General features: G+C 36.3%; 1 protein-coding gene across 1 annotated transcript in view; it reads left to right on the forward strand.

Moving 5' to 3' along the window:
- Positions 1 to 27,898, forward strand: part of PIK3C2G (phosphatidylinositol-4-phosphate 3-kinase catalytic subunit type 2 gamma) — a 211,816-nt gene that overhangs the window by 58,899 nt on the left and 125,019 nt on the right. The window contains 6 exon segments of the mRNA XM_035550834.1: positions 1,066 to 1,261; positions 5,036 to 5,158; positions 11,236 to 11,367; positions 18,387 to 18,501; positions 20,190 to 20,320; positions 27,334 to 27,522. Of these exon segments, the coding sequence (XP_035406727.1) occupies positions 1,066 to 1,261; positions 5,036 to 5,158; positions 11,236 to 11,367; positions 18,387 to 18,501; positions 20,190 to 20,320; positions 27,334 to 27,522 (886 nt within the window).

A 27,898-nucleotide genomic window follows, 5' to 3' on the forward strand; every position in this document is an offset into this window, starting at 1 on the left:
CAGGCTTCCTGTTCTTGGGACTTTTTTTTTTTTTTTTTTTTTTGTAATAGATACTAGTACATGGCGAATAAATGGCTACTGAGTGCAGTGTCCTGGCAAGCGGAGGGTGTATGTTGAGAACTGTGGCAAAAGGTGATAAATGTGTGTTCTTGTTCATGTAGAAACCTGGGAGATAGAGGGGAGGAGGAGAATTTTAGATAGCCTTCTGGAAGCCAAATCATTCTGATCTTGGAATGATACAATGTGCTCTGACACTTCCTTCCTCAAACTGTCCCTAACCTGAGAAATGAGAGTGCTTGTACCAGCTCCGTTCACTTGATGGAGGCTGCAAGGGCTGGGGATTTTAATTTACACTGGCAATCAGGCAGTCCCCAGCTACTCCAAAAATGCAGAGAGAGGGAAGGTGGATAAAAGCCAGTAATTGCAGAAAAAGAGCACTGCAGAGCTGACGCCAAAAGGAAATAACATAAATAAAGGTGCAATATAAATGAGTGGACAGCCTGCTTTTGATATATCTGTGTAGATACATCTTTCAGTGTCTGTGGAATGTTATGACCAATACATGACCATATCTGATTGTGGCTGATGTTATATATATTTTATGAGTTGTTTATGTATATTTGCAATAGCTTTGTAGTCCTAAAATTTAACCAGTGCCTTTTCTCCATTCTACAGCAGCATTGCTATTTCCCTTGAAATAAGCAATTACTTAGTTGCGTAAATTAAAAAATGCTTACATAATAAAAATTCTTCCAGCACAAAAATTAGCAGGCTAAAATGATGTATCTGAGGCACACACTAACTTGCTGTAGTTTAAAAGGCTTACTTGGAAAATGCCTTAATTTGAAGGCACTGTAATGAAAGACTGCTAATGATACACCAGAAATGAGCTAAGGCTGGTTTCAGAAGCACAGATGGCTAATTGGCTTCAGTTGGTAGGTTATGTCATTTTAATTAAATTTTATTAGGAAGCATTTTAAAGCCATAACTGATGGTTTAAAATAAACATGCTTCATCACAACTGACCTATTGCTAACCTTTATTTATTTCCCTCTCTCCTCTTAGCATTAATGGAGGCTGCTGTGACTGAGCTCTCCATGGCCATCTCTCGTCTCATCCATGTTTACAGCAGCAGCTTTGAAACAGATTTCCAGCTTGCCAGCATACCTAAAAGCCCTTCATGTGCAGACATCAGCCTCTATTCCCAGCTCAGCTTTACAGTTTATGCTGCCCATAACATCCCAGAAGTGTGGGTGAACAGGTAGGAGGAGATCTAGCAAGTGTTCACAATAAGGGTGTTGTCTCATCTCTCACAACCACATATTTTTAACAGGTGCTAGCTTACCTCTATTGCTTTGGTGATTCTCCTGTATTAACATTAGAAACTAAGTGGGTGCATCTCCACTACTCTTCTAGCATAAAGAACACTAACGTAAGTTGACTAAGTAGACTTCCAGGACCTATTGACAGAAGGAGAATGGAAGAGGTGGCCTACATGGTTGCCCTTGACCAGTATGGAAGGATGGTAATAGGCAAAGTCAGAGTGTGGACCTTGATGGGTATCTGTACACATGCTTGTGTGACTGACTTGCTCAGAGGGACAGAGGAAAGTATGTGTATCACATGTCAAGAGAGTTTGGTTTGGGGCTTTGTGTGGCCTTTGCAGCACAAGTAACTGGAAGGGTTACCAAGTTAATCAGAGGGTGCTTGCTTAAACCCAATCTGAATGCGACTTTATGAGCAATTTTTGTTCATTGTGTATTCAAACCACATTACTCAGTAAGGCGTGTGTATTGACAATCCTCTTTATGATTAAAATAAGTACAGTTGATAAAAATAAATAAAAATACATAAAAATAAATAAAAATACAGTTGATAAAATAAGTACAGTTGATTAAAATAAGTACAGTTTATGGGTCCAAGCATGCCTGGTATATCCACCTAGCAGAGGAAAGCAAAAAGGGACACAACTTCAGTAAAAAGCCGATTGAAATATTCTTTTCAGCATTGTTTGTTTGTTTTTTTCATATTAGTTGTCATTTCAAATAACTGCTTTTTCTACTCTGTGTAAAACTGATGTTCTCCTCTTACCACTCCAGTACAGTCAGAGGGGAGATGACTACAGTCTGGTTACATTATTTTTATGCCTGAAAATGCTGTTCTCCAAGTTTTTATTAGTACTTTCCCCTTGCTCCCACTTTGCCTTGAATTCCAAATGACTGATTAAAAAACAGTGGGATCATTTGCATTAGACTGTGAGCAAAAGAGTGTACTATACAGCATTAGCTGTAATTAGCAGTTTAATAAAAATCTGAGAGAATTTGCATTAGTTAACGTAATAAATGGAAAACTACAATCACTATCCTGATACTGCAGATGGTTATAACATTCCCATTGCATTTTATGTTTTACCAGAAATATATGAAATTACATATGGCCTAAAATGCCACTGATGTCTTGAACACTATGTACAAGCATATGAAAATGAGAATCTCTGTTCCTCCTTAATCTCCCTTTCCAGTCTATCCAATATTCATACCTAACATGAATTTCTTAACATAGACTGCAGTCCATGTCACCTACTTTCCTCAGATACTTTTACTAACTTCATACCCACATTCCTCATGGTTATTTCTGTACTGCATAATTTCGTGCTGACCATGTCACAGCACTTGTTTTTCCCTCTCCAGAAGGTCAGATTTTATGATCTTGCTGCTGTTCATAACATTATTTTAGTATATATATTTGCATAAATATAATATATACAATATAAATGTTAGAATTTAGACATCTCTGACTATCTGTCTCTCATTGTTTCTTCATACATACAAGTATGTAATAAACATCTCTTCTTCTAATTGTTTGGGATAAGGGAGAGGGACCTACCTTTGTTTTACAGAATCATTTTAGCGTCTCAACAAATTCCTCTCAAGCTCAGTTTTGTGGATTGGCACTTTATCAATTTCTATATTTATGCTCTCAATTTCCTTATTCCAGTCTTAATGTCCTCCTTGAAAAAGTAGGTACAGACCTTACCAGTTGCAGAATAATGGTGCAACCCTTTCTTTATGGTATTTTCATTCCTTCTTGTTTCTGTTATCAGTTTGTTCTTTTATCTCATTTAGATCCTAAGCAGATGTTCCCTGTTTGATGCCAATGGCATAATGTTGCTAGCATCATCTTTGGCTGCATTTGTTTCTATAGCCCAAAATTCAAATTCCTCTCTATGTCAGGATGATATAAAGTGATCTCTGGGACAAGACTAGAGTGCCAAGCCTTTGAACTGATAGGGAGGATACCTAGGCAAAACATCCTACAAAGAATCAGAGAATATCTGAGTTGGAAGGGACCCACAAGGATCATCGTGTTCAAGTCCTAGGTCCCCAAAGGACCACACAAATACAAACAAAACGAAAAAAACAGATCATGTGTCTGAGAGCACTGTCCAAACGCTTCTTGAATTCCAGCAGGCTCAGTGCTGTGACCACTTCCCTGGGTAGCCTGTTCCAGTGCCCACCACCCTCTCAGTGAAGAACCTTTTCCTGATATCCGGCCTGAACCTCTCCTGTCACAGCTCCATGCTGTTCCCTTGGGTCCTGTCTCTGTCACCAGAGAGGAGAGCTCAGTGCCTGCCCCTCCATTCCCCTCTTGAGGAAGTTGTAGAACACAATGTGGCTTCTCCTCAGTCTCCTCTTCTCCAGGCTGAACAAACCAAGTCCTCACCAAGTCCTCCAACCACTCCTCATATGTCTTCCCCTCTAGGCCCTTTACCATCTTTGTTACCCTCCTTTGGACACTCTAACAATTTTAGACGTGTTGAAGCGTGTGCACTCTGAACTTAAACATTGCATAAAGATTAATCTTTCCAGGATTAGGTCTTAGGGTATATAAATCAGGGATATATCACTATATCGTGTATAAATAATTCTGTTTAAACAGCAGTGCTTAATCACTTTATGGTAAAACAATCTATTATTTTCTTCGCTATGCTCCAATTGTTTGTAGCCTTTGGACTCTAGAAGATAGATGCCATATTTAAGAGCAAAAGCATTTCTTACTCTTGTAAGGTATTTTTTTCCTTTCTTTGCATTTCTTTTCTTTCTCATAGGTACTACACATTAAAAAAAAAAAAGAGAAAAAGCACATTTGCTACAATAATTCTAACAATTATTATAACATTCTGGAAGAGATCAATAATAGTGCTTGTAAATAAGGCAAAACCAGGCAGCTTTAGTCTGCAAATGCTTCAAACTTGCTCTTCAGGTTTGACTCCATTTTCTTTCCCATGTTCGTCATTCTTATACAGCATGTGGTTTAAAGCTGAGTGTGACAATTTTGTAGGATTTTAGGAGGATCTGAAAGTTACAAGACTAATTAACAACATTAGCTGATTGTAAAATATTCGTCTCATTTTGACAAAAAAAAATAAAGAGAAAATATTTCAGTAAGAAGAATATGAAACCAACAAGTAGATGCAGACCTGAATTACACTGTGAAGCCAGTCAGATAAGAATGTGACAAATACCAGCACAGCTGTCTTTAATGCTTCTGCTGTAATAAATGGATAGATTCCCTTAATTATTACCCTGGTGTTTTGTGTTTTTTGTTTTGGTTGTTGTTATTACAGATCGAGAAATGTAAGTGTAAATAGTTTGCTGACTGAAGTTATATGATGACCAAGTTGAAACACTTCAAAACTTATGTCTAAACTGCAGTAATGCAATTATGCAACTGCATTGACTGCAATAATGAGGAAAAAAAAAAAGTTAGACTTAATGCCAAAAAAAAGACCAGAATCTAAGGTGTCTTGAAGACTTTTCTCGAACTCTGAACATTAAAATGTAGATTTTTTAAAATAAAACATTAAAATGAGATTCTTTATTTTTATTCTTTTTCTACATAAGAATGGACGTTCACAAGTTTATGAACAGATAGCCCTGATGAACAGTTAGTCCTTTATGAACAGTTTAGCCATGGTAAAGCATGCTGGACATATTACATTGCAGTTAATCTTTTTTTCCCTTTCTCTTTGTAGTTACAAAGTTTTTTCTTTTTCCTGTTCACTGACTTATGCTGGGAAGACAATATGTCAAGTGAAGATTTGCAAAAGTATACCAGTTAAAAGATCCTTCTTTTTGCTGGCAGAGTGGAATGAGAAGTAAGTTTTGGTCTGTGTTTGATGTATGCTTTTCTGAAGATTTTACAAGCTGAATGTTAATTTAAAACAGAACAAAACAAAGGCCCATATTTTTATAATGTATCTTCTGTGCAAATTAAACCCCACAGAATTCAGAGAAATTCAGGGAGGTAGGAGTAGGAAAGGAATGGGATAGCCAAAGGGAAGAGCAATAGCACTAAGCTGAGTCTGGTCTGAGAATAAGCTAAACTCAGCTGGTCTGAGAATAGCTTTTGTTCAGCACTGCTGGCTTTGGGAGAATACAGAAACTGAAAGGAGATACAAGAGACTATATTTTGGTTCTATTGTGAGGACTTTGCACTTTGGATCCACCTCTAAATAGATACGCAATCCAGCGTGAGAACCTATTGTAACATTTCTTTAATTCTTTGTTTAGAAAGGAATGTGGCTGTTGATTTTTATATAAGCAGGCTGGTTTTAAAATGAGGACCTTTTGTTTAAGAGACTAGAATTATAGAATAAAGGCTGCCAATTGCCTCCCATGTGCCTGTCTGCTTTGAGGAAAAGAACTCAATTGAAAAGCAAGGCACACACTTAAATAGCATTCAGTTTAGGCAATGGAATGACAAAAGGCATATTTGCAATAGATTGGAGAGAAGTAGGCTTTTTATTTATTTATTTTTACATTTTGGTAATGTTCTCTGGATTTCTGAGCATGACATTTTTACATTTAGTCTTTCAAAATTTTTATATTTTATATTGCCATTTATTGTATTCTAAATCTGAAAGTAGCTTGATTACATTGTAATTGAACAAAGACTACAATTAATCTAAAAGGTGGTTTGTTACATTATAATTGAATACAAAATGTATAATCCATTACTTTTTTTTGCCTTCCTCTAAAACATTAATCAGTTTTAAGCTGGTCTAACAAAGCAAGACAGTTTTATGTCAAACCCATTGCATTTCTATCTCAATAGTTTTTGTTGCCTTCTTACACAACACTCCTGAACAGATGAGAGAAGCTTAGTATGTATGCCCTATGGTTAAGAAATAAAATGGGTGCATTTCTGCATATATCTATTTGCAGACATATTTGCATATATATATATATATGCAAATATGTCTGCAAATAGTTCATTTGGGGCCTAGTATCTTCTTTGATACCTCAGTTGAGTCCACAGAGTTTGTGTTGAACCCTTACTCTTTTATATGACTGGGAAGGAACTGCTGTCTTTGTGCTGAAAAAGTTGGATCATTCCCATTTGCTCTGTAGGAATTTTCACTTTTACCCATGTTTTAGTCAAGTTCTTTGTTTTGGTACATTTGGACAGATATAATTCAAATATAGAGGAAGGACTGTATTGTTTACAAGTATTTTTGGCTTTTAAAAGGTGGCTGATTCCTTTCTGGAATGCATCTTACACACAACCTCCTTATAAAACAAAATATAAGGCATTAGAATAGAAATAAATTCTTCAGACATGACTGAGACTCTGCTCTTCTTCCATTTCTGTGAAAACATAAAGAAATCAGATGAAAGCTTCAATATTTCTGTTTAAACCTCTCCTTCTGCAAAGGGCATAATGGAAAAACAGTTAAGTATGCACACCAAATTCTTTCATAGGTACTTGTAAGAGTCTCTTAACACCAGAAACAAGATCTAGAATTGTATGAAACTTAGTAGTATTAGTTCACAAATGCACCTTTTTACTTTTTTATTGTTGCATGAGTTTCAAAAATCATTTTCAAAATCTGAATCAAATCAATTCCAAATTATAAAACCACAAATGTATATGTGTCTGGCAGGTTTTTCCATGTTTCCTTCCACCTTTCCACATAGAAATGGTTAGCCTAGATTTCTGTAAGCCTCAGATCATAAGGGAAGGTTTCTTGAGATCCAGAAGCACAAGCTGAGAATCTAGGCAGCCAGATATGACATGATTTTTAGTATGTTTCAGCTTGTATCTGGAACTGGATTTGCAAACAGCTGCTATTTTTAGCCAAAATGCAAAGGTCAGATGGGGTGTTTTAAACCAGCTGATAGTCTTACATCTGGAGTTTTCCCTCCCGGTCTTTGATCCACCAGAATATTGCTTGCTTGACAGGGCAGATTTTATTCAGAACAGGTGCTTATAACACACATGTTCTTACTTTAAAACTCACACAGCACTTAACAGCAAAATCAAATGTTTTCTTATAAAGAAAGGAGCTGACAGCTGTAATGAGTTGTGCTTAATACAGTGTGACTTTGGAATTGTATCCAAATATCAATCAGGATAGTGAGGTGAGAAGATCTTTTCTGTATGACAACATGCACAGGAAAGGAAATGTTTGTGTTTTTGTTTTTAATTTATATTAAATGTGAAATACTTTGTCACAGTTGTATAATGGGAAATTGTGTTTCTGCTATTGGTGCTGCTAACCCTCAAAAAAAAGAAAGAAAAACAGCACCAAACTTGACAGAATAATCATTATAATTGTATTTTATATATAGTTATATATATATATATATATCATTCAGATTATATATTCAGAATAATCTGAAACATACAGAGAGGAGGAACAGTAGAAGTGTTGCCATTTTAGCATTGAAGGTGTCATGTGCCTAACTAGCATATGTTAAAACATACTCAAGAACAGGCTGGTTTGTATTTCATACAATAAATACATGTATATAAACACTCATTAGCACTTTTTGCAAGAATTTGAGCTGGAATGGATTAAGAATAGAATATTTTAATGAAGTAAGTATTACTACCGTTGGTTTTTATACGTCATCAAGTGGCACCATTTGTTGTTGTAGGAAATCTGCATCACTAAAACTGTAACTGTGTTCACTCGTGGTTATATTTTAACTTTAAAGTCACTTTCTGAAACAGAAGGGTATACATTCAGAAATTCACAGAGAAGATGATTTCTTTCATGTAAGATTTCTTGTCCTGAGTTGTTAAAGTGCTACTTTCATTCTAATCTATATGCTATTTTCAGCTGATCACAGCCATTGAAAATGAATGTGGTAAAAGGTCACCAAGAAGAGCTTCCATTACGTTAGGAAGTCACCTATTCACTGAACAGTTAGGCATCAATCAGGCCAAAAAATAAAACTAGCAAATTCAAAATGAGTCCTGATTAGGACTGACTAAACAAGGCAAAAGGAAATGGAGAGCAGTGTTTTGATAATTGGAAATCTAGGAAGAGTGTTTCAATAAAAGACAAGGCTTGCTTTATTTGCTGATTTTCATGTATTTAGTTTGTGTTTTACACTGCTGTAACCTATTACTGTCTGAATTTGGTAGTTGTTTTTTTGTGTGTGTGTATGTGTGTGTTTGAACATGATCTTTTGGTGATGTCTTTTATCATTTTTTGTCCTTCATAGAATGTTCTCGGAAAAAAGTGGGAATCATTTTATACCTAAGGAGGATGCCTCATTTTGTGTCTTTTGTCTGTTTGTTCTTTTTAGAAGTCTATTTTTTCCTTTAGAACCTATGTGTTATCTTTGAAAAATGGTATCACATTGGTGCAAAGTTTGAACAGACTGATACTATCTAGTTAATAATGTGCACAGTCCAAAATTGCCCCCTCTACTTTCTCATCAACTTCATTTTTAAATGGCTGAGGCCTCTCAATTATTTTCTTACTTTTTTTCTTAACTCGCTCTTCTTAGTCTCCTCATTCCACCACCTCCTTTATTTTTCTATCCTCTGTGATTTATGTTAAACCTGCAGACATGAAATATGGAATTAACATTAAGCCTACCATTCATCACCTCTTTGGCTTTGGATTTCCTTTTTTCCCATATTTTGTTTGGCTTGTCTATCTTGTTTATACTTTCTCAGGGCAACGACCAGAGTGCCCCAGAGCTCTTCAGTGTTGAGTGCTCTTATGATGTTAGGTTATTAGCCTTTGAAACCAGCTGTATAACTTTATCTAACATCTGTAAACAGCACTTTCTCAGTGAGTAGCTTCTCTGTTCTTCTCAACTACTGCTGAAATTGTTCACTCACGCTTTTCCATTTCCTATTTCCTCTTAGTCATCTCTGTCTCAGCCTCATGCAGTCAGAAAGTATAATACTAACAGGGTAGGCTTAGACATACGTAAAAAAAAAAAAAAAAAAAAGTCTTAAACAGTACAAATACTCCCCTTCTCTGTGTATCATATGTCACTAGAAGAGAAATTTTGCTAATCTTTCGCCCATGGTTTAAGTCTTGGGATTCCTAACTTTTGTTTAACTCTCCAGGTTCTTTTTCCATGTGCATATGTCTGGTAGTGCTATATATTGTGTCCTAGTGAATCTCTGAGAAGCATTTGCTTTCTGCAAGAGAAGGATATTGTCAGGTTTTTTTCATTTCTCCACATTCACAAAGAGTGCTAACAAATTTCTGTATTAGATGATGCATGTCTTGGTTTTTATTTGTTTCTCTTCACAGAAAATATTAAAGATACTTTAAAGCTGTGTAACTCTGTCAAAAGGTATGAAATATGGACAAAGCTTTTGGCCTCTAAATGAAAAAGGCAGAACAAACCATCCATGACATGTAAAACAGTTTTCCAAAAGTTTTTTTCCAATTATGAGTGAAGAAGGGGGCATGAGACAGGAAGCAGAGTTGAAAGCTATAAATAGGGACATGTGGGAAGACAATTTAGAATCGCTTCTCAATTCTATTCATGTTAATTACAAAGAGTAGGAAATTGCTGTCTTGCTTTTTTTTTTTTATTCAGAGAGGTATGCAAATCTGAATAATTTCCAAAATGTTTAGGATTGATCATCTGAAATCCTGACACTCCTGCAAATATAGCATGCTTGAGACTTTCATCTGAAACCAATTTTTTTTTCAACTCCTCAGTGCTTTCAAGCAAACTTTTTTGAAGCCATAGAATTATGACAGAGTTGGAGTGACAAGACTAGGAGAAAAATCTTATGTAAATTTTACATTATACAGTTACCTTGTCATATTTTTGCTACCCATAATCCTTATGTTTTTCAGGTTTTGATACTTTGTAAATAACAATTTCTACATTTGTTTACTACATGACTATGCTTTTTTTTTTTTTAATACTGAAAATTGTATTGTTCTGACCATTTAGATTGAATATGTGAAAATTAAATGGAGTCTGTATTATTTAAATTTATCTTTTTTTTTTTTAACTCAATTTTATGCAGACCTTTTGTTTTCTTGATGCTTATGCTGTCCATGCAAAATAATTCTTTTAGCCTTTAGCCCCTTATATTGATTTTGTTTATACAAAAAAAAAAAAAGAGTTAATCTCATTTTCTGCTTGAGAAATTTAAGTTTTTACTGAATAAACATGGAAAAAAATTAGAAAGGCTCCATCCACTATAGACATTCTCTTCAGGAAAAAGAAAATAGATTTACACATGTCTGGATAGTAACATGATTTTTCCATATAGCATGAAAGTTTCTCATTTATTAGAATTGCCGTTATGTTTTTAAGTCAATCATTTAATCTATATATACAAATTAAACGACCAATCAATTTTGCTTCAATATGAAGTTGAGATGAACACTCGTATCTGATTTTTTTCATTAAAAAAAATGAATCACTCGTTCCTGTTAAGACAAAATCTGCTTTTAGAGAAATATCACTCCACTGAAGCACATGTGAACAAGAGAATTGTTATCATACCCTACTCAGAGCACAACTCTTAGTTTCTTAAGTTTTGTATTCCTTTGAAGACACAAGCCAGCAAATAAGTAACTATTGGTTTATAGTTCACCCTTAGGGGAGGTACTTATGCTGAATTAACCCTTCATTGATTGATAAGATAATTCTTAAGCAATAATTTAACTAAGCTTTTCCTGCCTTTGTCAGCTCTAGTGGTTACCAGTGAAGTGAGTGAGTTATTCTTTGCCCCTTCTCAAGTACTATCACCCAAGTTAGTGTCTGGCAATACTTATAAGCATGTAGCTGGTGTGTTGAAAGGATCTATCAGTTGCATTTTCTTTCAGAGTTGCACTCTCATAATTTATAGCTTGATATATGTCTTAAGGCATCTAGAAAAATGGGAGAAGATGTCACTTGTGGTAACAATACTAAATTTCTTTTATTTTTCTTTCTCTTAATTTTCTTTTAGAATCAACTTTCCTCTGCGAATAAAGGCTCTTCCAAGGGAAACTATACTGACAATAAAACTCCTTGGAGTAAACAGTGCTTCTAAAAACACAGAGGTGCTTGCTTGGACATGCTCCCCATTGTATCCAAAAGAGTAAGTTTGCTTTCGTATGGTAGCTTGAGAAAAGACCATTCCTGAACAGGGTTACACTCAATTTGGGAAGAATACAGAAAGAAAAATACTAATTTCAGATTAGATTACAGTGAACTGATCCTGATGTGCCTGTAAGAGCTCCACCTATAAGCTTTTCAATACCTTCTTTTTGAACTTGGCTTGTGTAACAGTTAAACACAGTAAAATTCCTCAGGCCTGTTGAAATATTTTGCTGCACCCATGTTGCAGCTTTACAAATTCCTTCTCAGCACAGCTGCTTGTTCACAATCATGGTGTTTTTTTGTTGTTTTGTTTTTGTTTTCAGTCTGCTTTCCTTCCTTGCTATCATTCATTCTACTCAGTCAGACAGTGATGACCACAATGATCAGCTTTCCCTCTACTGGCCACTTCAAGTTTTCTCCTCTTTTTTAATCTCTTCTTTTTCTACACATAACACAGTATAACAGTGGTTTAAAGATACTTGTAGGCTTGATTGTCTCTGCAATGATGCATGAACAGAGATCTAAGGTAAACTTTCTACAGTACCTTTTATATATTTTAATGGCAGTGAGAAATCTGAGTTTAGATCAAGCTGTTATGATGATACTTAATTTTTATTTAGATTCCTTGAGGCATCTGAGTTTAGATCAAGCTATTACAATCATACTTAATTTTTATTTAAACACCTTAACCCTGCATGCCACAGCGTAAGATTCACAACAGCAGACTTGCTGAATGCACAGATGCCTGAGATGGGCAATAGACGAATATGCCCAAGCCCCACACGTTTCTGCATAAGAGTCTGTATCTAAACTATAGCTCTTTCCTCATCTTGAGATATCTTCATCTACTTTTGCACATCATGTCAATCACCATTTAAGAAAAAAAAAACACCCAAAAAAATGAAACTATTTGCATGTATGTGTTTACTTGGTATGAAAGACCTTGGATTCCTCTGAACTTCTAGGCTGAGAGGTTTTAAATGCTAGACAATAGGTTGGACTGGGCTAGAGGCTTTTTCCATATTTTCAGGAGAAAATTCAAGATTGCTTGAATTTCTATTCAGAGAAAGAGAACATTCTTCTATGACTGAATGATTAGAGCTCTTAGCTTGAAGGAAGGAAAGAGACACGAATCAAATCTCTGCTCTAAGAACTGCTCAGGCGTTTTATTCAATGACTTTTCATTAGGCTAATCAGAAGAAGAGTACATCAATCACTCTTCCATTTTGTGTGTCTTTTTAAAGAAAATATGCATTGTACTTAATTTGAGTGTTTTTACCATTATGATGCTTAGGTTGAAATATGCAGAGGGAATATCTGCTGAAAATCTTGAGATTAAATGTTAACTTGTTCTCAGCCCCAGCAAGTTGATGTGTGCTTGGTACATGCAGAGGCAGAACTTTAAGCATGGGAACTTAACTGGGAAACAGTTAGGAAGGCATCTCTGGAGGTAAATAGGACACATGAGAATCCTCTTCTACTAGAGCACCTGTTCTACTACAGCCTTTTTTTTTTAATTTATTTTTTTCAGCATTTAAGTTCTAAATCAAGGATTGTTGAAATATTTGTTAGTCCTCAGCTCCCTATATTATGTATTTTGTAATGTATATCTTCAGATCAAGCATATTGAATTTCCTTAGGTAGATCTCCAAGTCACACAGACAATTTTAAAACTTCTACTGAAAAATGGCTCCATTATCTCTTAGTACACATAATCAGCACAGTGAAGGGGATGCAGGGTTACTTTCCTTTCATCTGCTGTGTAATTGTTCAGATCGTTGCTGAAATGACCCTTTAAAGCAAAAATAAAAAATGAGTTGTTGGGTTGGAATAATTTAGGAGTAGCATGTTCAACACCCCCTAATCAGTTAGCTGTGTCATTTACAATTATAGCAATTACTAACACAAAGAATCCTAAATGCCTTTTCCTCTTTTAGCCAACCACAACTCCACAAAATTATTCATTCACCATGACTTGAATTGATAGACTGATTTAAAAATAAGGATAGCCCCGAAATTCCTTCTCAAATATGAAACCTGAAATCTGAACATTCACCCAGACTGCTTTTCATTTTCCTTGGAAGGTCATAAATATTTTTGGATAGAGTAAAGTAGTTCTCAAAGTTAGCTACATAGAGAGCAGCAGGACTAAAACTGTGAGGTGATTCTTTACAGATAATGCTATCAATGAACAATTAACCAGACTTTGCTCCCCTGGAGCCTGGAATGCAACTAAACTTTAAGACTCGTTTCAGCAGAGTACTTCTGAACTTTAGGTACAACGAAAAGGTCTGTACCTGTAGTGTTATGCTAATGTATCAAGACTACCTTGTATTACTGCAAAGATAACAGTATTAGGGTCTCTAAATGAACAAACTCTGTAAATGTATATAAAAAGATTAAATAAATCTGACCAGGAAACATCTAACAAAACATATCTGACTTGGAAAATACCTCTTTCTCAAATTAATACTTTTCTTAGAGGTGAATTTATGTTTTTGAAAGAGTTGTAACAGATCCTCAGGTCTAGGATTTAATTTACAGGGGAAAGGACAGAAATAGGCTCTTTGAAGTAGCCAGTAGCCCTGAGGTATTTACCTGGGTCATCAAGCATCCTTGTTCAAATCATTGTTCCAGTTAGTCACTGAGCCATTCTTCTTAGGATCAGGAAAGATAAGGACAGAGAGCATCTATTCAGATGCTTTTAAAATACCTTTCTTTCCTTCCTTCCTTCCTTGATACCTATTTTCTCTCAAAAAATGGCTATTTTCATTGTATAGTGTCTTCAATCATTCATACTATAATTCTTTATATTTAGTCTGAACTGAAGATTAAGAAAAACTGAATTTATTTTAGCTATTAATGTATGCAAGTTCCCTTCATCTCTGGCTAGAAGCAGAGAAAGCTTCTCATGTTTTTGGGCAGGACCAGCTCTCTTCCAAACCAAGCCATTCTATGTCAAAGTCCCTTTACAGATCAATGGATAAGAGAGGTATACTAGCTGATGGATAGAGAATAGCCACTATACCATTTGTCAAATATATGTTAGTATTTCTTCTAATCAGCCTTGCATGCTTCTGCACATTTCTCTGTAATTCTTTACAAAACTGACATCCTGCAAATTTTCTCCAGTCTTTGCCTAGGTGTAGTTGTCTACATTAAAATTATTGCTCATAAACTTGTTTTGTATGTTAGGTTTTGGGGCACAAAATTAGAAAGAATTAAGAACACAGCCTCAAATTTGTTTTAATCTGGAGTAATCTGATAATTTTCCAGTTGCAATATTCACTGTCTTCAGACTTATGGGAGTTAGTCAAGCTAGAAAATCTGTGGTGTGAAGATATGTTCCTTGTAAATGTCTGTAGGACATATAACATTTCTTTGCAAAGGAAAATTATATCTCTAATGTGAGTTTTCTAGAATGTTGGAGTACATGTAATTAGAATTGTTATTTCATGATATCATTCCAGTGCAGAATTAACACTTCTTAGGCCATAAAATATGCTTCTTTTTAGCACAGCAGCTTTGGATTTCCTTTAAATTTACCTCTGAATTTCTGAGGTTTATTATGTCAGGTTTGGGGATAATTGCATTATTTTTGCACCATATTTTGTCCTCTTTTTCCTGGTATATCTTGTCTAAACAGTCACACCACTCTAACGTTATATACATTTTGTGAATGAACACAGTAACAATGATGATGGCTTCTGACTTGTCCAGTTGGTGAGCCTCCATATTCACATTTCTTATCTTTATCAACTGTCCATAAATCAATAAGGCGCTTGATGATGTTCCTGTATCAAGAAATCTTAGTTTCAAGAGTCAGTTCAAAAGTGTTTGCAAACCAGAGTGCCAATTTTCCATTCCTTCATGTCAGAAAAATGTGTTTGTCTCTTGGGCTGAATAGTTTAGCAATCTAGAGCTAATTAACAAATCAGGAATCCATCATATGGGGCAATTTGGGAGCTGTGATGTCTCTCACAGTGCCCATTGCTCTGAGTTCATTGATTCTAACAACATGATTTATTTTGCACTGGCAAAACAGGCAACAAAATTTTCCTCTTGCTGGGTGTGGTGAATGAGGTCTCCCATGTGAATTTAGGACACCAGGTTGAATTTATAAGATGGAGTGCCTTGTGTTGTCCTTCCATTGTAGTGTCCTCTTCTTCTGTGATAAGATTGGCAGTTTATTTTAGCTCCTGTTGGAAACAAGATCTGGGAATCTGGAATTCCAGAGGTTTCTACCTGCCCTGGTTTTGTGTGAGAATATAAATAAATAAATGGCAGCAGACACAAGGCAGCACTTGTTTATTCACCTTCTTATGGGCCTTATGCTGAAGAGAATTTTTCCAGTTTCTACATGGAAACCATCACCCATGACTGTGATCACTTTACAAAGATCAGTGTTACTGTCCTCACTTAGATGAGAAAACTGTTAGGAAAAATGGGGAGTGACCTGCCTGAGATCATCAGTCCAAGACAGCAGAGAGAGGAGTCTGTTCAGAAAAGATTATGGCTATAACGCTCATGATGCTGGCTCCTTCATTTTCTGAACGGATCCTACACACTCTGCTGCCTCTTTTCCTTTTTCTAAATATAATGTAACTTTCATTCACTCATGAGGCTATTTGTTATTGTTCTGTTTTTGTGTCCAAAAGAAGAGTATTATCTGTGTAGTGCATATAGTTCCCCAAAGATTGCTAGGGAAAGCTGCACCTGAAAATATGTCACATTTCAGTAGTCAATGTCTCTTCACACATTTTAAAAATACTGCCTGTGTTTATTGACTCGCCTTGGTCTAAAGAGTGATTTACAACTTTAGTTATTCACTTATTTGTAGACATAAATTAGGGTATTTTGTATAGAGGTATAAATATCTTTTTTTAAAACTAGTTCAGTTTTTTCTTAGGAGATAGTACCTCCATACTGTTTCAGTGGTCTTTGGTTTTACTCATGGTCCTCTCATCTGCTTTAACATATGAGCATTCTTAGTCTTTCTGCTTCTGAAAGCATTCTGCTTTCTTTGGTGCTTCTCTGGGACTGGAGAAGTCCACCTACCAATTGTTCCTTACTTTCCAGGACAGTCTTTAGCCACAACTGTACTCGGTACAAATGAGCTGTAATAATGAGTTCAGGAAATGTCTCAATTAAACACACATACAGTGCCTCTGAGGTCTGTGGTACTTCTTGTATTTGCTTATACAGATTTTCAGGTTTCCCTGGAAAAAAAAATCTACCGTCTATATTCTTCTTTAAAGCCCCCTATGGTTTTAGAGCATGATATAAAAGTGATTAGCAATAAAGAGAACTCAAAAGGATAATTTAGTCTTCATGTTCATTCAGTTCTCAGCTACTCCTCTCCCTGCTAACTTAAGGGGTAATTAGTTCGAATTATCATTTAAACTTCTGTCCACAAGGGACCGGTTGAAGAGATGTGACTCCATCCACAAGGGGATGGTCAAAGAGATGTGACTCCAGTTAAGCATCACAGGAAAACAGCTTTGAACCACCATTGATCACTTCCACATTCACATCGGCTGAGTGTGAAAAACTTCGTATCACAAACTGTTTTTCCCCAAGTGGTATCTTCTTCGCATCACAGTTCCTTTTCCTGCCTCTCTTCGCCTGCAAATATGCCTGCCTACAGCTGCAAAAGAAACTAGAAAATGGCTTTGTCTTTAATCCTCTCGAGCTGTATTTCACAATAAAATAAAATGTTTGCACTTATGACATCAATAGGTTCAGAAGTGAAAAACAAAAATTAGCCCTAAGTTAGGTTTGCACCAAGTGTTGAATCACAAAAATGACTTTGCAGAAGTCCCCTGTTTCTTCTTCAGATGACTTTGCAAAAATTTATTTTAGTATGCAATTCAAAAATGTACTTTTTTCCAGCAATGATGCAAACTCATGCTGGGATCAGAAAGTCCGTCTGAGTTCTCTTTTTCCTCTAACATCCTCATCTCTGGTAAAAAGCTGTTTACTCAAAACTCGTCTACCTGGCTGTGTTTTTGTTAGAGTTGGCAGAAGACAGTCTAGCCCATTCTCTCACAGTTTCATTGACTGAGCAGTGCTTGGAATAATAGTAATAAAATTTGCCAGTAAAAGAAGAGATGTTCAACGTATCAAAATTCTGAATTTATCCTAACTAACCATTAAGATGTAGACAAATTAGAGGGTAAATCTGGTGTACTGTATAGTATCCAGGTACTGCATTCTTAATTTGAGTGGATTAGTTATCGTTAGAATTTACACCTGAACTTTCTGATTGTATTCAGGTTTTCTGGAGTGAATTGTGTTGACCTGCCAAATTGTGTTGTTTTTCTTATTTGCAGACTACATGTATGCCTGTTTCTGATAGGGCTTTATCGTGCACGTAGTGCTCAGATAGGTACTTCAGACCATAATCTTTTATCTGTCCAAAAAACAGATGTGCATGTGGTACAAACCACCCCATTCAAATTCCTTCCAGATTGTTGAAGGCTGAAGCTGTACTCCTACTTCCCTTCCATTTACACATTCTGACTGATAAAATCAGCAGGATTCATTCTGGTCGCAGTAGGTTGTCATGAGTTTCTTCTTTCTGTGGAATTAAATGTATGCTGCCCTCCATTCCCTCCACCTTACATAGTATGTTGACACTTCACAGTCTCTACCGTATTTGTTCCCAAAGTGAAATACTGAGATAGGAATATGGTGTTATCCTCATTTTATACCTAGCTTCAATGACAACCCCTGTCATGCAGGAAGTCAATGGTAAAGTACAGAGCTGATCTGGAATTTCTCATCAGCTTGATCTGTGCCACAATCCCTGCAACTAAATAGATAGCATTATGGCAGACAGGCCACCAGTGTACAACCACTACTGATCTTGACCAGATTTGTACTAACCACATAAAGATGAAAGGTTTGTTATCCTTTCACTTGTCCTTTAAGCTGTCCGGTTCTATATTTTTAGACGTGATTTCAGTAAACCCAGTTCACCTCCAGTACTGAGGCAGTATTTCTGTCTGTGTCCAGGCGGCTCATCCATGGAACTGTGCTTCTTAGCATGAAGTTGGACAGCATACTTCCAGCATCAATGATTACCCCAGGCATCTGCAGTACTGATATACCAACTTCAGTAACGTTGCAGGTAAGAAAATAAAAAAGCTAAGAAAAGTTTTTTTCCAACAAACTGAAAAAAAAAAGACCACACAAATTAGAAATCCTATTTCTACTATAGCTGCTCAGAGAGGGCATGTTAATCTTAGTGGATGAAAATTATAATGCTGCACAGTGGCAAATATGTATGATAATTTGTACATAGAATGACACCTCTGAGAGCTATGGAAGATTTTCATGCAGTAATTTTTTATTAATATAATTTTGGTTCCAAAAATACTTTTGACAAAAATTGCTGACTAGTTACATGACTTGCAGATGGCTTTTCAAATCTGAACTTTAGTTCTGGGTACTACTGAACTGTGTGCAATTGTAAGTGTAAAATACAGCTTGCAATTAGTGTAAAGGAAGCAACTACAAGCAAATTGTCAACAAATGGCAGTAGAGCTCTCCCTCCATGACTACATGTTGAGAACCCACAAACTCTGGCAGAATGGTGCTCCCAGTACTGAAAATGCCTGGTAGTCTGCCTGGTAGTTTTGTCACCTTTCCAAGTTAAATTAGCAAGTGGATACTTTGAGGGCAAAGCCAATTGCTTTCCGTATTAAAAAGCTGAAATGACTGTTAGCAAATGACATGTAAAAGAACAGATAATACAGATAAATTCATCTGGTCTAAAAATACCCTATTTTTAATAGACAAGCAAATGGGGATTTTCTAGTCTGAGGAGTTCGGGCCAAGAAGATGACTTAGAACAGCTCTTTCTCTTAATAATAAAGGAAGTCCAGACAGTAAATGGCTACTCAGTTATCATCTTTCTCTGCTGAAAGGAACGGGAAAGGAGGGTCTCTCATTTCCCCATCCCCTTCTCAGTTATTGCCATATAAGTGACAGTATAGTGATTTGTGAACTTACTGGAAATACTGCCATAAAGATTGCTTTTCTGATGTGCCCAACATGACACTTACATTTTGTAGAGAAAAACTTTGTTAGCCTTTAGATGAGTGATGCATATCTAATGTATATACATATAGAAAATATATAGATAAGAGATTATGATGTGAGCAAACCAAAATGGGATGTGCAAATTGAACTGGATTTTAAGGAACAACCTACATTTTCAGATTACCGTGACCTCAAGATTCATAATTTTGGTGGAATGTTTTCTTTCTCTGTATCTTAAAAACATTTTCCTAAATATTTGATGCCCATGTGAAAGTGCAAAGAATGAAATATTGGTAGATACTATACAACATATATGAAATTGAGCATCAGGAACTGATATCAGGAATCTGATTCCCATCTCTTAAGCTGTTAAACTGCATATCGGAGTTTTATATTTTTTTGAAAAAAAATCTAATGGATGCTTTTCATTTAAGACCTATCTCATTAAAAAGCAGGAGAGGGAGGGAGGAAGGAAAAAACAACTTCAGCCTTGAGTACATGTAGTTCTAATAAAATTGAAATACAGTGGATTAAATTCTCTTAAGAATGTCAGAGACAAAGCTCCCACTGATTTTCGTGGGCTGGGTATATCACCAACTTCTCTAAGTAAAGTATTACTTGCAGTGAACCTCCTCAGAGAGTTACCTCCTCTTCTCTCATATTTTGTATGCTTCCTGTACAAATCCAGGATGACATTTATTAACAGATGTATCTGAGAATACGTATCGCTAAAAGGACTTCTGTCTTTTTTGTCTTTTTTTTTTTTTAATAAAGATTGACTTTCCAGAAACTAATTTGGAGTTCATTAAACCTGAACCTGAAGAGAAAAAGGATGATCTTGAAGAGCCAACCAAAGAGTGCCTGAAGCATATTGCAAGACTTTCACAGGCACAGTCTCTCTTGCTGTAAGTTCTACCCAACTAGTTCTGCTGAATCTTTGCTTGAAGTACTTATTCTATTGATCACAATTAAATGAGTCCACTTCTTTAAATTTTTTTTTTCTCTGAAGGAGCATAATATGATTGATTTGAGAAGTAGTACCTCTAAATGAGAGAATAGATCACAGCAAAGCCTAAATAAGCCCCTGGAAGTGGCAGTGTACTTTACTGTTTTAGAAAAGGGTTGTTTTTACCTCTCTATCATTATATCTTTTCATGTCTTTGAGGGGAGAAACCAATTTTTGATTCAAAAGATAAGATTTTCAAGGGATGTGACAAGTCTATAACAGTATTAAAATGAAAATCTTTAGACTCAGTGAAAATCACTATTCCCTATTGATAATTTACTCAGACTAATAAGCTATAGTAATAGCATATAATCATTAAAACAACCTGTATTAGGTTCTTTTTAAACAAGGAAAGAAGTATGCAAAGTTTAGCTTTAAACAGAATACAAATAAAGACAAAGTGAAACAAAATGCGCTGTATATATTGAGGAAGTATGCTCAGGTTACATAAGCAATTAGGATTATGTACTATATAAAAGAATTTTAGATATAATCCGAGTGGCATTAGGAACATAAATAGTTATGGAAAGTCATTACACCAGTCACAGTTAATTATTTAAATTAATCTTTCATCAAAGTTCAAAAGATACATCAGTTTTGCAATAACTAAATAACTTAAAGCCAGTCTAGCTCTCTGTGTGATATATCTGCGAAGGCTTTTTTATGCTGATTTCCTTTTTTTTTTTTTAATTAAAAAAAAAAGTGTATTTAATGTTTGCTTCATCTTTTAAAAAGACAGAATATAATGTAAAGTTATTTTTATTACTCATGGGGTCTGTGGTCTGGTTATTATTTTATTTCTAATATGAATGGGAGGACAGTATTTTATCACAAATGGCCACTGTGCTAGGGCACTGGCAAGTTGTCTGCATGATTCCCACCTGCAAAAGGTGCTCTAGAAATGATTTGGGGTACTTCAAGTCAATGCATCTGACCTCTGTTTGTAGTAAAATGGTGGCTTCTGTGAGAAGAAATAAGATCACTAAGCATTTAGCTAAGCATGGAGAAATCTGTCAGCAAAGAGCCAGTGTGGCTTCTGTAAACAGAAACCTGCCTCACCAACCTGTTGCTGCTATTCTAGAAGGTTGTAAGAGGGTGCATGGATTTGGGGGATTTGGTGAACATAAAGTATTTGGATGTTCAAGACACTTTGGTGAGGTTCCACATCAGATTGTTAAAGAAAGTGTTTATGGGTATAGAGTAAAACTGGTTAAAGACAAAGTTTGGACATTTAATGGTGGCTTTTCAGAATGGAGTAATCAGCAGTAGAGTCCCTCTGTACTCAAGGTTGGGACCAATTTTATTCAGTATCTCCATCGATGATGTGGAGAAGGAAGTGTATGGTGAAATCTCCAACTCTGATGGTACTAAGCTCTGCCAGATAGAAGCTGTGTCATGGAGGAGACATCCAAAAGGACCTTACAAAAATAAGCAGGAAAAAATATGGCAAGTGAGTTTCAGTGTGGGTAAATTTAAAAGGATATATTTAAGGAAAAATTATCTAAGACATCTGTACATGACGCTGAATTCAAAACCTGCAGCTACAACACAGAAAATCCATCTTTGAATTACTGCTGATATTTCCCTGAACTCATGAGTACACTGTGCAGAAGCAACCAAAAACACCAACAAAATACTAGGTGTCATCAAGAAGGGTGTAGAGGAGAAGCCAATGTATGTCATTTCACTGCTATCTAAAACCATGAAAGGCAGTGTTTTGAGTACGCTGTGTAGTTCTTGCATCTACAACTCAGGAAGGACACAGTAGAACTGGAAAAGGCAGAGAAGGGTAATCAACATGTTTAAAGGGATGAAGTAGTAGCCTAATCAGGAGAAGCTAAAAGCTAAAAAATCTGAGACTTCTTATATAGAGAGGAGAAGGCTGAGAGAGAGTGGTGTGTTTAATATTTCCAAAATCATGATGGTGGTGGACAAGGAAGAAAAAAAAAAAAAAGAAAGAAAGAAAGGTGCAATATTCAAGCTAGGGATATCCCATGGCAGAAGTAGATCTATTGTCAATAAATGGAAGAAAGTACTTCAAGCAGTCAGCGGTGAACCTCTAAAATCTACTGGCACAAAGCTGGGGAGGTAGACAATACCATCAGATTCATAAAGGCTATCCACAGGTTTGTGGCTAACAGGTTCATAAGCTGGTATTACAAAGATCAAGGAAGGGTAGAGACTATAACATCCCTAATGCAACAATTTTGAATTCTCTGGGAATATGAAGGGAAGAAACCCCCAAAAGTGGCCAGGCTGGCATGCCCTGCCTAAATTGCATCTCAGGTTGCCGCTGTCAGAGGCAAAACACTGGGTGAGAGATAGACCAATGATCTGGTCTGTGATGATGTTTCTCAGGTTTTAAAGGAAACAAATGAGATTGTGGTCATTCACGATAATTTCCAGAACTAATCATGTCATTTTTAATTGGCTTTTTTATTTTTATTTTTTTGTCTCCTGGCTTTATTGTATTTATATAACAATCTATAGCTTCCTTCACTTCCTTTCCCAGGAGCTGATGTTACAGAGTGTTACACTGTAACATACAGTATGCTTTATTATTCATTGAATTATTTAGAAGTTCATTAGAGGTGGTAATACTTACAGGAGGCATGAATGCCTTTTTTTTTTTTTCCAGCTGGGAAGTTTGCAGAAGACAGATTCAAGTGGCTGCTGCTAAGGCTTCAATAAGTTCAATAACATTCTTGGAGGAAAAAGAATGGTAGTCCTAGCTTTTCCCACAGCTTGTTGTTTTCAGTTATCCCATCTTGTGGTCAAGATGGTCTAGCAAATGCATCATCAAGGTGAAGGGTGGCATACTTGGGGGTTTGAAGGAGGTCTATTTTTATTAAGCAATTACTGGTCAAGCGGAATCTGACAGCCTACGATTTTCTGTTGTACCAATATCAGAAGCATTCTTTTTACCTTCCTTAGTCAAGATAGTTTTATTAAAGTTTTTAAAAATATATTTGTCTCCAAACATATTATTACCATGAAATCTCAGGTTCTCTTCCTTACTTCATGTGTCAAGAAAAAAGGAGAAATCTAGGTAACATTTCAGTAACAACACGTCTGGTGATGCTTCAGGCCTATAAGTCTCAGATATGATTTTTAAATAAAAAAGTGTCCGTGGATGGAAGACACAAGAAAGCTCTCACAGGCTGTCCTTTTAGTCATTCTACTGAAAGCAGAGGGAATAAGTGAATAGACAGAAAATGTTCTAAACCCTATGGTAGAGAAAGGAGAAAATGGCTAAAACCAGACAACCACATGGCTGTCCTTGTTACAGGCTATCAAATCCAATAGCACTGTGGATGCAACGTGGCCATGGCTTCGTGTCCCCAGGTTCAGCCATTAGAGAAGTGGAGTGCTTTTTCCTGGTAGGCACACATAGTACAGACAAACACCTAACCACACAAATCAGCCCAGACACAAGGCGGTGCCTTACCAGCACATACACAAACACACAGAACTCTCACAAAAATAGACAGCACAGACAGTGTGATTCTGTTCTTCCACTCTGCCTGATCATGATCAAAGTCTGCCAGTAGAATATATCCATGAACATACATATTTATATCTAAATCTTTAGCATTAAAATATCAGTTGCTCCAGAAGTTGAGCTCATTTTATCTAGTAGCTGGCTCCAGATCTTCCTTCTTTCCCCAGCTGCTGATGATCAGACATAAAAGCCCTCATGTTCACAGCCATATTCTGCTTGATGGTGTTTGGACCCCTTCCTATTACACACACACAGGTCTCCCCAGTAGCTATTTGAGGCATATGGTCTTCACAGCAGCTGACTCTCAAACCCTTGTCTCTCTGGTAGTTAGCTCTCAGAATGCTGGTCCCTGTGGCAAGCATCTTTTGGATGTTGATTAGTGGTGAGTCACTTGAGGGTGTCAGTGGAAATGAAGGAAGTGAACTTCAACATATGGCTCGTGCTCCTCACGGCCCTAAATTATGTGATCTTTGGCGTCACCACCAAATCACATGAGGAGCAGGGGGGATGGACTAAGAGGGTTAATTAGTCACTGCCAGCCGCTTTGGCTGAATTCTGAAAACAATTGAGATGTGAGCCTTTGATTTCTTTTAGGATCACTGCGGTGGAAACACAACCCCCCAGAAAACTAGCCATCTGGGACAATGGCTCTTCGAACACAGTACAGCCTGCTTGTGCACAGTGGCTCCCAGTGGAAGGATCAGACTGGTCTGAAGCCAGGAAGATGACAGTCTCGTTTCTGCCATCTTTCTTTCCTTCATTCATCATTTTCCTTCTACCTTTTCTACTGTTTCTGCTTCCCTTTTTCTTTTCATTTTTGCCACTTGTCTAATAAGACTCTACTTTGCCTACCAGTCATCACAAGACTGCCTTTGCTGTGAATTGTGATTAAAATGGCTACTTAGAGCCTGGTAGATAGTACAGGTCTAAAAAAAGGCAGTAATACTACACACTTCACTAGTCTGCCCACAGAAGAGAAAGTGAGAAATGGAACTGGGAAACAGAAATTTGAGTTTTCTATCTTTGTTTTGCTTTCCTGACTCTCTTTTTGCCATTTTGTCTTGTTCTTTTCTAGGACTGAGCATGAATGTTCCGAACACTCAGAAGCATTTAAACTATTTTTTTTAACCATTTCTCCACAAAATAAGTGATAATTAACAGCAGCTCAGAAATCTTCCACAGAAGCTGTTTTCCTTCATTTAGCTAAAAGGATTAAAGAAAATTATCAAAATGAAAACTACTGAATTATTTAGGTTTTAAGTAAGATTTTTTTCTTCTGTATTTTCCTTTGTGTTGAGTAGAAGACTATATATTTTAAAATAACTGTTATATAGAGGGAAGCATAGACGTAATGATGTTAAATGAAAAAGCCCAAAGAGCTGCATTTTTATCAGTGAATAGGGTTTATTATATCTTAACCCATTTTAGACAAAAAATAGCCTTAGTAGCATAACAATCTGCAGATGTTATATGTACACAATAATTTTACCGCTTACCTTAAATGTCGCATCACACGTATGTGTAAACTTTTAGTACAACTAAGAAAATAAAATGAAAATCTCAAAATTAAAAAAATAAAAACTAAAAACACCCTAACCTTTAGTTTCATCTTGAACCTCTAAAATATGTTAATCTAATCTTTAAAATATGTTAATCTAATTTATTGTAGAAACATGGAAAGAGAAAATGGCATTGCCTCTAAAGCAAAGTCAAAGGGAGAAATGTATTATTTAGAAAACCTAATACAACGATTGATTTCGTATCTCCCTTTGTAAATTCAGTGGAGGTTTTAGCTGCTTTAATCTGAACAACGGATTGTCTAGTTCGGAGGATGCTGTTTGAAAGCTTCAGTCCCTGCTTAAAGTCAGCATACAAAAGGGGTCCTTTAGCTGAACTGTCCTGCAGAAAACCATCTGAATACAAAAGAAAACAAGATGGCAATAAGTCTTAGGCCTACTTTTATCTCTTTTTCTGTGTGACTTCTTCACAGAGAGAAACATCTATCTGTTGTCAAAATAGACATGCTGTGAATTCTGCCACAGTTTCTTAAAATGACTGCTTAAATGATACTTTTCTTGAAATGGTTGCTAAAAGACATGACAGAATTTTTATCATAGGGGTAGGTTCTTCTTCTTCTTCATACATTTATAAGCTTATTCTCCTAAAGGAAAGGAATAAACATTCTTGTGGCATTAAAGAAAAGAAAAAAAAATCTCTGTTCTACCACTCTCTGTTCCAAATGTTTGGCAATTTAAAATTGTAAAAAAAGAAAAGTTGCTTGGTGAAAATAGAACCACAAAGGAGCTCATTGCTCTAGGCTGTGAAAGCCACAATCTTGAGAATTTGATGATACTTATTTTGGCTAAGAATGCCCCCACATCATTGCAAATAGGAGGAAGAAGATACTGACAGGTATGGAAATGCTTGGATTTTGAGCCCAGCTTATACACATTCAGATAACGAAGTACTTGACTGGAAATAAGCTATTTGCTTACTGCCTTCTACAAAGTTTCTTACACCTTGCTCTGAAATATCCAGATCAGCTTAAGGTCATATTTAAGTTATCTTACTAAGTAGACGATCACCGGTCTGATCAACTATGACCAAGAAAACTGATGTCTGTCTTGGCTTCAGTAATGATTTGTGTCAACTGGAGACCATTCTGCACTTTCAAAGCTTGCTTTTGAAGGCTCTGATATCAAATTTAGGAGATTGTCTGAGCTTGTTTCTCACAGGGGATTTCTTCTTCTGTTTTCTGATGATAGCAAAACCTAGGATTTATTATTCTGAAGCAGTTATTATGGTGAAATATTGTGTGTTATCTGGCCGTTTTACCATCGTTATTCAGCCATCTCAGCATGTGCTGTCATGTTCCTGGGTACGTGCATGGATGTACCTAAACCCCATTTTTATTGCAAATATGCTAGAAATAGACATGCCTGTGTTACTCAAAGGAAGCAAGAATGAAAGCTATGACTAGAAGTGTTGTATGTGTAGTTGTTACGCTACTTAATTAGAGATGATGTGTAGCAGATGGAGGTAACAATAATTTATCCAGTGAAGACTGCACCTTCTTTGTCTCTGTCAGAAAATCCCAGTAAAAACAAACAAACACCAACAACAGAGTGGAGAAGAAAAATGAGAGTGCTTGGAAAGTGAAATAACCATATGTGTGTGTCTTTTGACACTTCATTTTTATATGACCCAAGGCTGACAGACCCAGAGTATAAGTATCACTTTTCTTATAAAAGCTGGTCTGCAGAAAATGATATCCTACCCCAAGGAAAACATGTACTTAGCTGAAAAGCAGTGTTCTGTATGACTTGGCCCCCCAGTACAATAAAGTTTGTTGCTACACAAAGCTCCAGGTGGTTTTAATTTCAAACTGAATTTCTAATCTTCTCTTCCAGACTCTCAGAGCAACAGAGAAGAATCTTATGGTTTTATCGTTACTACTGCAATAATCAAAATTGCTCCCTTCCTCTGGTACTGGGCAGTGCACCCAGTTGGGATCGAACAACTGTATCAGAAATGTATTCTGTCATGAGGAGATGGAGATTTTCTAACCCTCTAGAGGCATTTGGGCTCCTGACTTTCAGGTAAGGGAAAATTAACAAAGTAGGAAAATAATGATAAGCAGAATGATCTCATGCTGCTGATTAATTCAGCACTTCAATTTGCTCAGCATAGGGTCATGCTTTGTTTCAGTGCTTGTGTTTTTGGTTCTGTCCCTGTGTCAAAGTGAAGATGTAATTGCAGCTCCTGTGATAACCTTAAATTGAACATGCTGGCCCTGCCTTCTTGGCTGAGAAGATTTCCTATTTTTCAGGATAATAAAAAGAGTAGTTCATGCTGTATAGCCGATTCAGTCAGTTTCTGGTAGCAGGTGATCAGTCAAATACTTAGCATTTACATAGCACTCCATATCTTCAAACTACTGTGCAGACATGAAGTGAGTAATGGGAGATAAGGAGG

This window comes from Cygnus atratus, chromosome 1 (assembly GCF_013377495.2).
Source record: "Cygnus atratus isolate AKBS03 ecotype Queensland, Australia chromosome 1, CAtr_DNAZoo_HiC_assembly, whole genome shotgun sequence".
In the NCBI taxonomy this organism is placed as follows: Eukaryota; Metazoa; Chordata; class Aves; order Anseriformes; family Anatidae; genus Cygnus; species Cygnus atratus.